General features: G+C 36.9%; 4 protein-coding genes across 6 annotated transcripts in view; 3 read left to right on the forward strand and 1 right to left on the reverse strand.

Annotated features, from left to right (window-relative positions):
• Window positions 1-222: 222 nt before the first annotated feature.
• On the forward strand, window positions 223-6303 carry grwd1 (glutamate-rich WD repeat containing 1). The gene is made up of 7 exons (XM_051718516.1): window positions 223-463; window positions 1921-2038; window positions 2173-2329; window positions 4433-4643; window positions 4852-4997; window positions 5106-5297; window positions 5750-6303. The coding sequence occupies exons 1-7, from the start codon at window positions 250-252 to the stop codon at window positions 6056-6058; spliced, it is 1347 nt and encodes a 448-aa protein (XP_051574476.1). The 5' UTR covers window positions 223-249; the 3' UTR covers window positions 6059-6303.
• A 615-nt stretch (window positions 6304-6918) lies between these two features.
• LOC127452795 (uncharacterized) lies at window positions 6919-10366 on the reverse strand. Of its 2 annotated transcripts, XM_051718515.1 has the most exons (3): window positions 9951-10366; window positions 9894-9918; window positions 6919-8947 (listed from the first exon to the last, which is right to left on the reverse strand). In XM_051718515.1, the coding sequence occupies exon 3, from the start codon at window positions 8944-8946 to the stop codon at window positions 8032-8034; it is 915 nt and encodes a 304-aa protein (XP_051574475.1). In that variant the 5' UTR covers window position 8947; window positions 9894-9918; window positions 9951-10366; the 3' UTR covers window positions 6919-8031. The 2 variants fall into 2 exon arrangements, with proteins under 2 accessions (XP_051574475.1, XP_051574474.1); XM_051718514.1 differs by having other exon boundaries at window positions 9894-10365.
• Window positions 10367-12236: 1870 nt separating this feature from the next.
• On the forward strand, window positions 12237-15378 carry LOC127452798 (ubiquitin-like protein ATG12). 2 transcript variants are annotated; one of them, XM_051718519.1, is made up of 4 exons: window positions 12237-12372; window positions 13210-13346; window positions 13628-13690; window positions 14452-14677. In XM_051718519.1, the coding sequence occupies exons 1-4, from the start codon at window positions 12270-12272 to the stop codon at window positions 14509-14511; spliced, it is 363 nt and encodes a 120-aa protein (XP_051574479.1). In that variant the 5' UTR covers window positions 12237-12269; the 3' UTR covers window positions 14512-14677. The 2 variants fall into 2 exon arrangements, with proteins under 2 accessions (XP_051574479.1, XP_051574480.1); XM_051718520.1 differs by lacking the exon at window positions 12237-12372 and adding an exon at window positions 12565-12939 and having other exon boundaries at window positions 14452-15378.
• A 277-nt stretch (window positions 15379-15655) lies between these two features.
• Window positions 15656-17205, forward strand: part of LOC127452794 (germ cell-specific gene 1-like protein) — a 12941-nt gene continuing 11391 nt past the window's right edge. Inside the window, exon 1 of the mRNA XM_051718513.1 lies at window positions 15656-17004. Within this exon, the coding sequence (XP_051574473.1) occupies window positions 16809-17004 (196 nt within the window). The 5' untranslated portion in view covers window positions 15656-16808. The remainder of the gene's footprint in view (window positions 17005-17205) is intronic.

A 17205-nucleotide genomic window follows, 5' to 3' on the forward strand; every position in this document is an offset into this window, starting at 1 on the left:
CTTTAAGGTACTGCGCGTTACCACTAATGCCCTGCAATCTTGGGCCACCTGGGCAGATTCAGCATTTTTTTTTTTTTTAACAGTCCTTCATTGTCATTGTTTTAGAGGCACTGGATAACTGACAAGGTTTGCTGGAAAACATTCCCGCAAGCCCGCTGATTTGGCTCTTTTCCAACTATGTAAGGCTACACAGCTTGCGCTTTAAACCACGTGACGTGAAACGGAAATACGTTACGTTGCTCTCTCAAAATGTCTGCGGCCGATGAAGACACGTTGCCTCATGAGGATGATGAGTTTGAGGAGATGGAGGCGAGTGGAGGCGATGAGGATGATATGGAGGGAGATGGGCAAAACGGGGAAGGAGAGGGCAAAGTTTATGTCCCCGGTCTGGAGCCGCTCAAGCCGGGAGAAGAGCTAGAGATGGACCGCTCCGCTTACCGTATGTTTCACGAGTGCCAAACAGGTCAGTCTGATGCCCAACCGCTACCACACAAATTGTCATTATTGATTATCAATACATGTGATTTGCTTATGTGGACATGGAGCCAATATCTAGCATGTTGTCACTCAAAAGATATCAAAATTACCTGTGTAGTACTATCTTTTAAGGACAGCATGCTAATACCATGGTATATTTGAAGTACATTAAAATATTGTGTAAATATACTATCCATATACGTAGTAGTATACACATACTACTACGTATATGGATAGTATATTTACACAATATTTTAATGTACTTCAAATATACCATGGTATACCAAATAACTATATAATTATTATTATTTTATATATATATATATATATATATATATATATATATATATATATATATATATAGTTATTTGGTGTATATCAAAGTATCATGGTATTAACACCTGATAGCATCACATGACATGGTACAACCACAGGACTTTAAAAGAGGTTTTTGCTACACAAATAAATATATCTTTTAGGCTGATGTGATACTTAAATTTATCTCTGTCCCATAATGTGTTGCGTTTAAATGTATTTTGCATTATTAAAATATGTAACCATTGATTATAGTAGAGAAAGTATGTTAAATGAATAGTTCATACAAAAATGATAATTCTCATTATTTACTCACCCTAATGTCAGCTCAAACCCATATGACTTTATTTCTTCAGCGGAACACAAGTGAATATATTTTAATGTAGATATGATGATGTTTGTCCATACAGTGTAAGTGAATGGTGACCAGATTTTCAAGCTAGAAAGAGCACATCAAGGCAGCATAAAGGTAATACATAAAACTCCAGTGTTTTAATCCATGTCTTCTGATGCAATGTTATTTATTTTTGGGTGAGATCAGGCCAAAATATAACTCCTTTTTCCACTGTATATCTTGCCATTGCAGTCTCTAAGCATGATCATGATTTCAAGCACGATTACACGTCCTAGTGCTTGACGCATACGCAGAACACTAAATAATGCTAGGAAGTGTAGTCGAGCTTGAAATCACTATTGCCAAGGAGACAAGATGTATAAGGGAGGAGGAGTCATAATTTGGTCTCTTCTTTTTCAAAAATCGATTAGATCGCTTCAGAAGACATGGATTAAACCACTCAGGTCATTTGGATTACTTTTATGCTGCCTTAACGTGTTATTTCAGAGCTTGAAAAATTGGTCGCCAATCACTTTGTATGGACAAACATTTCAATCTCCATTAAAATATTTTGTGTTCCGTGGAAGAAAGTCATTTGAGTTTGAGACCACATGAGAGTGAGTAAAGGATTTTTGGGTGAACTATCCCTTTAATTGCCAGAATGTTTTCTGTTCCTAAATCATGGACACGCTGTTGATGTTGTTGATTAATGCTTTACAACAAAAAATAACAAAAACACATTTGGAAGTCTTTAAAGGAAAATTGTTGTGATGAACAATCTCTTTCCCTTGCAGGTGCACCATGTCTGAGTTTTGATGTGGTGCGTGACGGTGAAGGAGAAGGCCGTGAGCAGTTTCCACACTCTATAGTGCTGTGTGCTGGGACTCAGGCAGACACTGCACTCAGCAACAGGTAGACTGACAGGACTGCTGCCAGAGCTTTGTTATTTTTATTACTCAGTAGCAATAAATGAAAGGAATTTCATGCTTTGAGGTGTTTGGCTTCAAAACAAGGACTAACAGATGATTTTCTCAATCTGTATCCAGACTTATTGTCATGCGGATGCACAATCTTCATGGAACTGACAAAGAAAAAGATGACGATGAAAGCAGTGATGGAGAAAGCGATGAAGAGGATGAGGATAAGAAACCACAGTTGGAGCTGGCCATGATGCCACATTATGGTGGAATCAACAGAGTTAGAGTAAGTGCAGTTATTTTAATATTAACCTTCTTAATATTTTTTTAAAAATTAAAGTGTTAATTATAGTTTCACATTTTAAATGTATATTATCTGATGGGCCCTTATAAAGAGTGCTATGCCTTATGCACAGCACTATGCAATACGTCATACGAGGGCATGTCTATGAAGTTTTTATATTTTGTGCAAGCACGTGCTAAGTCTAGGCGCAAGTGGGTTTGGTGAAATTGCTTGCACAAAGCACTAATGGGCTGTGTCAAGTGCAGTTAAATTCTGAGGCTGTTCTTCAGTTATTGCGCAGTCTACGTCCTATTATATATTCTATTTCTTGACAAGCGCCAGTGAAATATAAACGAAGATTATTCTATAATTATAAGAAGTAGGTAGTGTAAATGGGATGTATGCAATGAATTAGATTAAAACAGAAATATGGACTTGCGTTCTTGATGAATGTCAGGCATATATCTGTGACACTGGAACGTTCCTTATAAACGCATGGGTGCTCCTCAGGTCTAATTGGATGTAGGCTTCATTAAATTATAAAGAATGTATATAATTCGAATCCAGGGCATGCTGAGTGACTCCAGCCTGGTCTCCTAAGCAACCAAATTGGCATGGTTGCTAGGGTGGGTAGAGTCACATTGGGTTAACCTCCTCGTGGTTGTTATAATGTGGTACTCTTTCTCGGTGGGGCATGTGGTGAGTTGTGCATGGATGCCGCGGAGAATAGTGTGAAGCCTCCACACACGCTATGACTCCGCGGTAGCGCGCTCAAGCCACGTGATTAGATGCACGGATTGACGGTCTCAGACGTGGAGGCAACTGAGTTTCATCCTCCGCCAAGCGAGTCACTACGCCACCACAAGGACTTAGAGCGCATTGTTAATTGGGCATTCCAAATTGGGGAGAAAAGGGGAGAAAAATCAACAAAAAGAAAAAAAAAGAATGTATAATATTCATAATGATCTACTGATGCTCATCAGTGTAAGTATTAAATGAATAGTTCACCCAAAAATGAACATTCTCTCATCATTTACTCACCCTCATGCCATCCCAGATGTGTTTGACTTTCTTTCATCTGCTGAACTCGAAGATTTTTAGAAGAATTTCTCAGCTCTTTTGGTCCATACAGTGCAAGTGAATGGGTGCCAAAATGACGCTCCAAAAAGCACAAAGGCATCATAAAAGTAATCCATAAGACTCCAGTGGATTAGTTAATGTCTTCTGAAGCAATATGATTTCGCCCCCTACTGGGCAGGGAGACGAATTTCTAGCAAAAAAGACTTCAATATTGATCTGTTTCTCACTCTCACCTATCATATCACTTCTGAAGATTAAAACACTGGAGGCATATGGATTACTTTTATGATGCTTTGTGCTTTTTGGAGCATCATTTTGGCACCCATTCACTTGCATTGTATGAACCTACAGAGCTGAAATATTCTTCTAAAAATCATAATTTGTGTTCTGCAGAAGAAAGTCATACACATCTGGGATGGCATTTGGGTGAGTAAATAATGAGAGAATTTTCATTTTTGGGTGAACTCTCTTCAACGGTGATTTTTTTTTTTTGGGGAGGGATTTAATTTGATGTTCCACTTTCTTTTCAGAGTTTGGACATGAACTTTATTACCACCTGCTGGATGAACCTCCGAACTGCAAATGCAGGAACAGAGTTTAGACTTTGCGCTGAGAAAAGATGTGACTCTGACAAGTCTTAGTGCAACAACCTATTTTTTAGGAAAATCTCAAATTGCACTTTGCAGCACTTTATGAATATACAATACACCCACAGTTTGTGCACATATACCCACATATAGCGCAGGCACCCCCAACTACGGCCACTTGCTCTGGCACGAAAATTGGATAAGACGCAGCACATGGCCATTGTGTGTTGCGCTGCGTCTAGCATGGTCACGAAAATAGAGCCCAATATCTTATTTTAATTAAGTTATGTATCTGTTGTTCTATTTTTAGCTGTGCCACATGCAAATCAGAAACCTTATTTAGTATAATATTTTGAATTTCTCACATTGGTTTTGTGTTGTGCTGCTTGGTTGGATTGTCATAAGACAAAAACCCATCTTTATTTTTATACGGTATCAGGTCACCCAGCGAGGAGAGCAGACATTGGCTGCTGTCTGGTCAGAGAAAGGGCGTGTAGAGATTTTTGACCTCCAATCTCAACTGGAGGCAGTGCACAATTCCTCAGCTATGTCGGCATTCATCAAGAAGCAAAAGGAAGCCACACCTCTTTTCAGTTTTTCTGGACACATGACAGAAGGGTTTGCCATTGATTGGTCACCTAAGGTACCAGGTAAGTTAGAGGTATGAATTACAACCCTGCATATGACTTTATTAAGCATTTAAAGTTTTGTGAAGAGACAGGTCTTGGACTGAAATATGAAAAAGATGTGGCTTCTGACAAGGATTTCTCAGTTAATGTAATTTAAAAAAAAAAATCAATTTCTTTGAGTCTTTATTGCGTTGTTTTTAAATAATCATTTCATTTTGACTTGCCTTAGGACGTCTGGTAAGTGGCGACTGCAAGAAGAACATTCACGTCTGGGAGCCACAGGAGGGTGGGACTTCCTGGAAGATTGATCAACGTCCTTTCAGCTCACACAGCAAGTCTGTTGAGGATCTACAGTGGTCACCTACTGAAGCCACAGTATGTCAGTCAAAAGAGAAACATAGCATTAAAATACTTTCTTAATATTAACATAAATAGTCTTATTAGGGAAATGTGCTACATTAGTACTTTACCTTTCACCCTCAGGTTTTTGCATCCTGCTCAGTGGATCAGTCAATTCGGATTTGGGACATAAGGGCACCACCTAATTCTATGCTTTCAGCCAATGAGGCTCATTCTTCAGACATCAATGTTATTAGTTGGAACCGGACTGAACCTTTCATTTTGTCTGGGGGCGATGATGGCCTCCTGAAAATTTGGGACTTAAGACAGTTTCAGGTGAGCGTGAGCAAGAGGAAATGCCTATTAATGTTGTTTTATAACATAAGCATTACCAAAGTGAAACAGACATTAATATTGCATAATTAAGTTTGTGGTAAATAACCTCTCTTAAACCCAGCAGTAGTGCATCTATGTATTGCTAAAGGAAGTCAAATTCCCCATTAACCAACAGGAGCTTTTGTGTCACTTGGTGTAATGCATGTGTGATACAGTTTTCAGCATATTGATTAGTGTGGCCATATTAATTTAATATCTCTTGGATAAATACGGCATCCTTTTTAGAATTATAATTGTAGAATTTAACTAAGTCAGGAAAGCTAAAATGTTATTCCAATAATAGGGTCTCTTATATGGTTAAAAATGAATGTCAGTCATGTGCAGCTTATACCTATTTCTTTTTACTTTGTTAAATACTTTCTGAAAATCTCTCTCTTTTAACCTTTTCTCAGTCTGGACTTCCAGTGGCCAGTTTTAAGCAACACAGTGCACCTGTGACCTCAGTGGCGTGGAGCCCTGTTGACTCCAGTGTGTTTGCGGCTTCCGGTGCAGATGATGTTATCAGCCAGTGGGACCTGTCAGTGGAATCCTGTGACATGGGGGGACAGGCAGAGAGCTTAAAACAACTGCCACCACAGCTTCTGTTCCTTCACCAGGGCCAGAAAGAAGTGAAGGAGATCCACTGGCACCCACAGATTCCCGGAGTTCTTATTTCCACCTCTTTGTCCGGATTCAACATCTTCAGAACTATTTCTGTATAACTCTTTGTTTGTGAGATGGGGAGATTGGATGGTTGTTTGTTTCAGGCAGGACAAGTGTGCATGCATATGGGTTTAAATGTACATAGAGGGATGAATGTAAATGTCTAGGAATGCCTGACTCATGTAGTTATTTTTTTGCCTCTCCTTTTTCTAGTCCTTCTCGAACCAAGTTTTTCTTGAGGCAAAAAATTGTGATGAATTCCATATGTATACCGTTATAGAAAAGTAAAACTGTTTTGACAAAATGTGGTGTTTGTGTATTAATTTTTATAAAAGGTCTGAAATGAATTAATAGTATTCACTTAAGATCCTCTTTTTAATTGTAAAAACAGACACAAAGAAGAACCACTAAGTAATTATAATTACTTTTAAACACAAAATATGTCAGGCCCAGTAATTGACATAAAACTGAAAGCTGCTCTTGTCAGACTGCAGTTTATTCACAAATCATAAGCCTCATTGGAAGACTTGATAATCTAAAGAGGAAAAGTGTGTAACATAGCAAAAGTATGCCCTCCAGTGTAAGTATGAAGTAAGGATCTTTAAGAAGTAGGTATTTTTAAGGTATGTTTTATAGCATATGCAGTAGGTAAAATAATTCTGGGTTTGGGGTTAGAGTCGCAGTTGCTCTAACACATCTGCATGCCTGCCCAAATTAAATTTATTGCTATCTCTTTAGATGGTTGATTGCAGTTACTAACAATCCATAACATGAGTAATTTAGAGTTATTCTGAAGGGAGTAAATAATAGAAATGTGGATACAAAGATTTACTCTATGAATTGTCCAATCAAACAGTCCTCTAAACATCTTCACAAAATTAACCCATACTGACATGCAATCAAAATAAAACCGGAGAGATTTAAAGATTAGTAAAATATTTATTTACCTGCAGATCTTAAAATCAAGATAATAACAATAGCATACTTTGGTCTTGTCCGATCTACAATCTTTTGATGTGCACAGTGAGGTTTCCGAGTCAATTTAAAATAATTTCTGATTGTCTGTGACTATATATCCTTTACTATTTAAGTCAAATAAATGTAAAAGAAAAAATTAGATCAACTGTTTTTGCAAAGAAACCCAACCTTTAAAAGCTTTTCATGCTTCCCTTTTTAAATATGGCCAAGAGCTAGAACTCATATGAGCCAACCAGAATATGCAAGTTGGTTTTCATTCACAGTTTAAAAACTAAACATTTTGGACTTGTTTAACAATAAGCAATAAGATAAACTCTTGAGAGAGAATTCCAGCATTTGTGAATGCATCTTCATACAAAAAGAAAAAAGCTTTATCACTGGCTTTTCAATGAAACTAAGCAAACATCAATAATATAGAAACTGTAATGGATAAATAATTTGGGTGAAAAACATCTTTGTGTAAGGCACTGCATATTTGACCATAATATAAACAATAATTTATGACTCTATTTGGTTATATTAAAAAAATAAAATAAACGTACAAATGTTTTTCTAAGCATTACCCATTTTTCAATTTTCTATAATCTCCAGCAGTCTCTCTCCACATGATATTAGTATTCCAGTTATTGGAAAAACGTAAAGTGCCCTACAATGCAACTGTGAAGTGGAAATATTGATCAGTAAATCTTTTTTGTATGGCTAAGAGTTTAAAGGTCTGAAAACACTTGTTCTTTGATTCTTCTTTTTAAGACATCTGTCCATGGAGACATTCAAAATTTGTAGTTAGACAATTCAAAACAGACAAAACATTTAGATGGTCTTCCTTTCATAAAGCATTCAGTAATGAGAAAACACCAACATAAACTTCTTCGTAAAATTTGTAACTATTCCATTTATTACCTCATGTAAAAATTGTCATTAACTCTCCCTGTTTTGGGATGTTTTAAAGAATCATGATAAAAAAAAAAACCTCTGTTCACATGCTATGATCCATCAACGATGACAATAACACAACTTACTTTTGGTCCTCAAATGTTGTCCTCACAATGTCCTTTTACAAACCAATCTCATCATCAAACTCGTCCTCAAAAGTGTATCCTTGTTCTCCATTTGCACCCTCCTCCTCTGAATCCGTTTCTGAAAGATGCTGGTCTTCTCGCATCCTTTCCAATGGTGAGACTCCCTCATATTCTGAGTTCACTGAGAAAGAGGGTCTTGGAGTGTTGTCCACCCTCTGATTACTTAGCTCAGGTTGTTCTGGGTCTTTGTCACAAGGTGTTCTTCCACTGATCTCCTGCATCCCATTACTTGGTCTCAAGCACATGTCTTCTTCACCTTCCACATCTAGCCCCTCAATTACATCCTGTCGACCGATGATCACATCCCGTTTGTCGCTAAATCGAACTTTGGGCCTGAGCCCTTTGGATTTCAAACCATTCTCCTCGTTTAGTTGCTCGTCTCTTTGGCACACCCCTTTGGACATACTTTCCATTCTCTTCCTCTCATTCAACTCATTCACAGCACTCTTTGGTGACATCATAACATCCATTGTGCTCTTGCCAGGACTGAAAACCTCCTCACTGTCTTTGCCCCCTGTCCAATCCGAACCCAGAGTCAGTCCATCCATCACTCCCAGTACATCTCCTAAAATGGATGGCCCTAAATCAAAGTCGAGGTCAAAGGAGGACACTGAATCTGAATGTTGGAGCCCACTTGGACGGGTCTCCTCCGTCCATCCACTTTCACCATCGTGGTTCATCTGAAACTCTGTGGTCTCTGCAGCGGCTGCCGGGACTGCTGAAACAGAGTTGGGATTAGGACTAGAGGGGCCATGGCTGGACAAGAAGGAGGTGTCACCAAAAGCATCCCCACCACGACCAATGTGCATGGTGTGACGGAAATCACCCAGTGGAGCGGAGATCATTGTGGGGTCCAGACGGGGGGTTCGAGATGATTTGTGGAGAGGCATGCTAGCAGATGAGAAAAGAAATTACAAAGTCAGATGCAGGAGGAGAAAGGTTTGCAATCAAAGTTGAATAAAGTGGTTATAAAGAATGTATTGTTCCTTGTCTCTTTCCTCATAAGAGTGCTTTCTCTGTCACAACTAAAGTATTCAAATGGTGGACTAAATACAGTGGGACTCCATTGCACAGCTGTAAATTGGAGGTGGGATGGAACCAATGACTCACGCTCATACAGTAGATCTGCAAGTTTACATATATCTAGGCATATTTTTATTTATTTATTTTTTTTAGCGATAATCAGGTATTCAAATTACATCACGTTGCAACTATGGCGCGCGAAAAATGGTAAGCGATTGCATAAGATCTGTGAGAAAGTTGACAAACACCTCCGACCCCAATGCCAAGCTCAGACTTGTATGTGAGGCGTGTATGAAACGCTTTCTTCCCCGAGGCTCGCGCGAGGTCCAAACAACACAAGTCTCAGAGAAACATTAGAAACGTGCTCCAAATAGTTTCGCTAACGAGTGAATAATAAATAGTTACCTTGACTTACAAACAACTGTGGCTTTGGCTTTCTTGTCTAAAATAGAATTCTTTTTGAAGAGCAGGATCGGCGATCAACAGTATATACTTAAAAATTCACTTTCTATGATACATTTAATAATTAGCGCGTTTCACTCATAACAGGTATTTTAAAATCATCTTTCAGCTCAAAAGTTAAGCGAATTTATTCAAAGTAATGACTAATATCGTCATTTTTGTGGCCTGACCTAACCATAAACAACTGCAACAGCTGGAAAGTGAATCAGTTCTAGGCGCCTCCAACATATCTTGTCACTGAGGTTTTAAAATAATTAATTATACTTATATATACAGGATAAAACATAAAATTAAACTTATATACGCATAAAAAACCCCGAAAGGGACAGTTTAATTGCAGTCAAAATCTTACCTGTGTTCTTTCAAACTCAAGCAGAAGTCCTGCCTTTTGCTCAGGAATAATTCCTCCAGTCCAATGAAGCTGCGACAGTGAAAATAATTCGTCTCAAACAGAATATTTCAGTGCATTGAAAAATCAGGGGACAGCAGTAAATTGGGTTAATCAAATCGGTTTCTTTCCAAACGAGGGAATAAACGTGTGTTTGGCAACTTTGTTATACTTCTTTGCTCCTCTTTAAACCAACGTCTTTAAATATCTTCTCCTTCGGTCTTTTACTGACTTTTTCGCGTCACTCTTCTTTCCTATGTTTCTTTTTTCTCCTTTAGGGATGGGCGAGGAAGTGACGTGACTTTTATATGGGAGCGTTTTGGTGTTATAGTGAGTTGTTGAGGACTGGCGCTATCGTCTTATGTTTTCCTCTCTGAACGAGATTCGTTTATTTTAGCTTATGTGTTTCCGAGCGCTTTTCTTCTTATTATGCTGTGGTGGACACCCTCCAGACCAACGAAGTGTAGAACCAGGGGCGTATGAATGCTTTTGAAAAGAGGGGGAGGAAAAAGGCAGACTTTGAAAAGTAGTGGGCGATGGACGAAGTAAAAAAAGCCAGGGTCATGATTGTTATGCCTCTGTGTAGAACTGTTTGTACAGTTTACAACATTCTGCATTGTGGTCTATTCCCATGGATGCAATACAATCATTATTGACAACACTTTTGGAATCCAGTCTTTCAACATTTCATTCAGAGCTTGTTGAAGCAGAACCTGTCGGCATAGTATTATTTAAGCTCTTATTGTTCTGTTCTAATCTCCTCAATGATCACTTTCACCATTAATATTGTAATAAAATTGCAATGGTCATGATTAAAACCTTCATGATTAAAAATGCTACCCCTTTTAGTAAAAAGTCCAGCAGTGGTTTTAAAATACAGGGGCAGTAAAATGATATGCGTGAGGCTAGAACTGACATAAATTATCTTTACATTTTTTTCTGCTCTGGTTGCATGCATTTCCTGGCTAGGAAGAGAATTTAAGGATGCTGCAGCTGAGCCATGAATCACATCACATCACTTCCTCTTTCTAGCACAGCTATGTCCCACTGAAAACCAGTGTGGTAACTAAACACAATGATGAAAGTCTGGAAGTATTCCCAGTGCATGAGATCATACATAATACCCAACATTTTCAAGGAGTGGTTTAAAGGATGAGAGAATATCCATTTCATGAATTAAATACAAAGATTGATCTACTTTGTCTTCACTATTCACAAGGAGTCTTAACAGTAAATTTGTTTAGCTCCACTCTCAATTCCCTATACATTTAAACAGGAATACCAGGCCGATGCTGTTGGTGTTGCTAATTCAATTCCTTTACTGTTGAATTTTAAAAATTCTAAGAAAAAAAAAAAAACCTATGGAGCCAAAAGACAAAAGCATTAAGTCATCAAAGTAAAGAGTGCACATGCTAAATGTGAGGTGCATAAAATGCAACACGGTATATCTGATTCAGCATCTTGAATATAATACCAACACAAGCACAATTGTTTTTTTTTTAAATACACTTGAAGCTACTCATTGAAACACTTCAAAGCATTCCAGAACAATGGAATGTTTGCAACATTTCCTTACAATGAGACTTCTTGTGTGTGTGTGTATCTACTGAATCCATATATTCTGAGGTAAGACACTGCTGCTCAAGGGCTGTGGAAAACGGGGGCCGAAACAGAGAGGAAATCCATTTAGAGTTTGATTCATGTGTAGAGTCCATTTACATCTGTAAGTTTACTTCTCTATGTTATTGGACTGCAAAATGTGGCTGTTATTGTGTATTCAATCTTCATAATAACACATAAAGTCATATTATATGAACATGCAATTTAATGGCCCATATATCCCACCAAGCCCATGGACTACAGTTTTATGCCGGGAACACAGTCTCGATTCTGGATTTGATGTTAATTATGGCGATATATCACAACATTGTCTTCAATCTATCTTACTTGAGTAAAATGTGGAATGCATATGCATATGTCAGCCTGAAAGCAGAAATTCATACATCTTTCTTATCTAAATGTCAAATGCCATCTAATGGTGTAGCTCAGCTTTCTTTGAATCTGTTGATTCTAAATTATACGAATGTAAAAAATAAATTAAAATTGAATTGATAATATAAACGTAATAACTATTTTTATTTATTTTTATAACCTATTTGTAAATTGTAATATATATATATATATATATATATATATATATATATATATATATATATATATATATATATATATATATATATATAAAAGAATTCAAACAGAAACTTTTAATTTGAAAAATCTGTAGTAAGATTATGCCTGTGCTATCAGTTCCGTGTTGCTGCCTGCTGTGTATGTTGGAGGATGTCTGACAACGCAGAATCTCCCACAGAAAATCAAAAAGATGAGCCTTCGATACAACACACTGTCACTGAACATGCTGGATCATCGGATGAGAAGAAAAAAAGTATACTTCTTAATTATATAAACGAGAAGAGAAACGGTTATTAATTCAATTCTAAGCACTACTGTTGTTTTACTTGCCAGCAGGGGCAGGTCAGTAGCTTGCTACTTCCGCAAGTTCAGAAAGATTGACAGCGCTGCCAGCCAATGAAGTTGCAGTTTGAATGTAATCGGCCAATGACAGGCAGGCATGTGGTTCTTTACCATAGCAGTTGAGAAGTGTTTGTGAGAGTTGTCCACATTTTACCAGTATTAAAGCATATATACTTTAAACAAAATTATGTGTAAACGCTATTGTAATTAATGTAATGGCGTAAGGCATCCTTATGTATTAATATTATTTGATACATAATCAACATGCGTTGGACGTTCAATCTGACTGTCTTGATAACTAAAGCTAGCTACACAGCTAACGGGGTTGAAGGAGCTGTCACTGGAGCAAAGAGCAAATATAATCAAATGTGACATGATCATACAGTTATTTTAGACTCTATAAACACAAGTATGATCATGCATAATTCAAATGTATATCCAGATTCCAAATATATTCTTCCTTCTTCAGTCATTAGATGTGAGCAATTCATTTTTTACACAAAAGAAATAAATAGCTACATGACACAATACAATTTAAGACAATTTATTAAGTGATGGATGATATTTCCTCATTGGCCTTTTACAACATATTATGTCATATTATAACTAAATATACAGTGTATATTGTCAACATGTAGTAGTCTTACTAAGTCTTTCTAATCTAGAATAGTTTGGAAAATATGGTCCAGATAAATGTTCTGAATATGATGTTAATGTTCCTGAATTATCCTGATTTTATGTTGAACAGTTGATGTGCTGTTGAAGGCGGTCGGTGACACGCCCATCATGAAGACAAAAAAATGGACTGTGGAGAGAGGCAGGACAGTACAGTCCCTCGCGCAGTTCATCTCACGCTTCCTCAAACTGGAGCCTAGCGAACAATTGGTACGACATTCACACCACCTCAGCAGTGCAATGGGAACATGGCTTGAAAATGCTATGCCATTCCTTGGGAGTATTAGCAGTACAATATAAAGACATTTTGTCAAGTTAAACATTCATTGTTCATTTTTTAGATACATTTATTTGACTAATAGAATAGAAGTAATAACACTCGTAATCAAACTGGAAAATGGATATGACATGAACTACAGTGTATGTTTCTCTTATTACATTACTATAACTGATGGATAGTTCTCTCACCCTCTTCCCTTTTCTCTTATCAGTTCATTTACGTCAATCAGTCATTTTCTCCATCACCAGACCAAGAAGTGGGTGTACTTTTTGAGGTATGTTGGGTTTTCTTTTTCCCAAATGCTGCTCTGCCCCCATCTGGCTTTTTAAGGAAACTGTAAGTTATTTTTCTGCAAGTAGACTGAGATCATTTCAGATTTTCATTTTGACAGTAGTGCAACCACTGCAGATAATTTTTCAAAGAGTTTTTGAAGATCTTCCTGAAACGTTTTTTTTTTTTTGTTTTTTTTTTTGATTTTAGCAAATGTTTTTCCTTAAAAAGTTTACATATAAAATGTCAGTGTTCAAAAATGCATTTCAGGAGGGGAAAAATGTCTGTATAAGTGATAGATGATAGTGTCAGTTATTTCCTTGTGTATTTTTTTTTTTTGTCTTTCTTTAATCACTTTCTCGATTTCACACTGCATTCTGATCATCAAAATCTTGCCAGTGTGCAAAATAGGTGCACCAATTAGAATAGTGAATTAATCGTCATTTAGAAGTTTTTAGAAATTGTTGATGAAATTGCAGTGGTTTAGAAATTGCAGATGCTCATATTGCGATTCTATTGTGATTGCAAGTAATTGCACAGCCCTAGTCCAGGATGCTCAAAACTTGCAGAAAAATGTAACAATCCTCTATTCAAGACATGATTTCTGTTCCAACTGGAGAAGTGTAATCCACTTTCTTATCAATGTAATTTTTAATAGGTACTCAGTTAAATTCAAATTATTGCCATTTTAGTGGGCGTTTCTATGAAGGCCGAGAGTGTTTCTGATTTCCTGACAAACCTTCAGTTCTTTTCCATGTTTTACAGTGTTTTGGAAGTGATGGGAAACTAGTTCTCCATTACTGCAAGTCCCAGGCCTGGGGATGACCGTGCAGCCTGTGCATCTCTCTCTCTCTCTCATTTATACACCTGCACACATACAGAAACACTCACCTTTTCACATCATTATAGTTTATGTAACTTATTGATTATTTTTATTTTTTTGTAAATAATAAATTGTAAATACTATTGTAAAACATTGTGTCATCTCATGGGAAACAAGTGAATTGTGAAGAGGGGTGGAGGTGGGGGGAGGCGATGGTTGGAAATAATATGATCACCAAATACCCTCAGCAACAAATGTAGATGGATGTTTGTAATATTTAAGCTGATGCAGAAATGATTTACAGGGAAAGGAGCAATATGTGACACTCAGTATTACACTGTGATTACTTTTTTCCAGTGGGGGCAGGTAGAATGTCAGGACAGAACTGGGCACATGTGGGGTGGAGGAGACAGGGTGGTAAGAGCAGGTTACAATGTGTGGGATGAAAACATGTAAAAGAATCAAGAATAGAAAGATTTAGACAGTGCTAACACATGGACTAAAGCGGGATTATGGATGTTGGGGTTAGACTGTGACACCAATTTCCAAGGAAAGGCAGGAAAAGGAGGATATTGGTGAAGGATTGTACCAAAAAAGGGGAAAACCTGAAATAAGAGCAAAAGGATAAGGAGATTAACTTCATGGTCAAACATAGAGCACTGCGAGAACTGCACTGAAGATACAAAAAGGAATGAAAATGAATGGATTGAATTAAGAAGAAATTGATGGTGAGCATGATGTAAGGAGATTAAAGTTCTCAGGTAAAATTCAACATTTTATATGCAGGATATATATTTTTTTATTTCTTAAAAAGGTTTGTAAATATAAAATGTACATTTAAGTAGGTGCAGAGCTTTTGTAAAATCTCGGTGTTGCAGATTTAATTTATCTATTAAATAAATGTATTACCCTCACATTGCAATGCATTTTGTAGGGAAACACTGGTACTATCGAATAAAAACATTGTTTTTTTTCTTATCCAAAAAATGTAAGGTTTGAGAATAATCTCTGAATAGCAGACGTACTGTGTCTTTTACACCTCTTTTATATTCCTTAAAAGAACATAAATGGAACTCAAATTTAGACTATGCACTCAATTTAGCAATTAAGAAACCTCAGTCTGATAAATTAAGTCTACAATGTGTTTTTTGTCCTTTAATCACTGAAGGACGAAAGAAAACTAAAAATGAAACAGTCAGAAAGATAAAAATTGTAATCTGACTTTGAGGATAGAAATAGTGAAGCTACAATATTTTTTTTTTTCCATAGCACACCTACAAAGCCCAACACAGATTAAAACAGATTATTAGAGGATTACAAGTGAAGTTAGATTTAATGCAAGAGCTTAACTAATAATTTCATCACGTAACTTCAAACGTAATCCTTTGAATTCCCACTCTTTTTCTGCTTTTTTCATTTCTAATCCCATTCAGTGGTGTTCTGAGTGGGTGATGTTTTTAGGGAAAGTGAAGATGGGATTGTTCAATCTAATGTATTCAGCAGTACATAAACATGTTTTTTTAAAAGTTTAGGTCTAGATTATTTTGACTGGGAAATTTTAATTGACATGGGAAGAATTTCATAATTATATGAAGGCTAATTCATCTCTGATGTAAAATGGGAAAAGTTCTGGTTTTGTCATCTCTGGTTTTTTAAAGCTAACAATTGGTTTATCAAGTACTCGAGTATTTTAAAGAATGTTTTTAAATGCATAAGAAAGCTAATGAGAAAGTAATGACTTATCTCACAGCATTTGATGGACAGTAAAAACAAAAAATATAAATTGCTAAAAATGAATAATTAGTTGACCAACTGAAACACATTAAAAAGCAAAATGTACACAATGCAATAATATGGTTTTTGGAGCTCTTTCAAGGACTTACTATATTTTATTATATTGCTTTTATAGACAGCATCTACCAAGCACGTAGTTTAAATGTGTATGAGCAAAATATGTAATGAAATGTTTGACATATGTCCTTCTTTCCTCTCTTACCAAAGTTCTTCCCTCATCTGACCCTCTCCTTTTGTTAATCCACATGTTCACTTACCTCGCCATCTGTCACAGAGATCTCTATTACTCATTTCTGCTTTATTTACTTTTCTCAATTTCGTTCACATCCCATCAGATTTTTTTGTACTTGGTCACTGACATCCTTATTTGCCCTTTCTTAAAAACCTTCTCTGTTCTGCTCTCATCTGTATGCCGACATTCCCCCCTTGAATCAAATAACTCACGCCTTCTTCCTTAACATCTATTGTTCATCATTTCTTCTCTTCTGCTCTCCGTCTGGTCAGCATGTTGGACCACATGTCCAGACGTTCTCGCTCCCTGCTGTCTCTTTTCTTCACCTCCCTTGCCCTGTCGTTATCTGTGCTGGCATTCTGCACATCATACTGGTGCGAGGGAACGCACAAGGTGGTTAAACCACTCTGCCTTTCACCTGTCAAGATGAAGAACTGTGGTCAGAACAACAGTGAGCCTTACACTACAGGTATGATATCTTCAGGTTTGATATTACTGGTGTAATTGTTGCAAGAAAATGAAGGATCTGAGTGGACAGATTGAACAGCTAAGAGATGGTCTCTGTGGAAACTTTTATTTAAGTGAGAGAGGATTTTGAAACCAGTGCTGAATTGCTTGCTTTGAGATCTGAACCTGAAATGCTTAGTTTGCATAACATGCTGATTTAAAA

The sequence above is a fragment of the Myxocyprinus asiaticus genome, chromosome 15 (assembly GCF_019703515.2).
Source record: "Myxocyprinus asiaticus isolate MX2 ecotype Aquarium Trade chromosome 15, UBuf_Myxa_2, whole genome shotgun sequence".
Lineage (NCBI taxonomy): Eukaryota > Metazoa > Chordata > Actinopteri > Cypriniformes > Catostomidae > Myxocyprinus > Myxocyprinus asiaticus.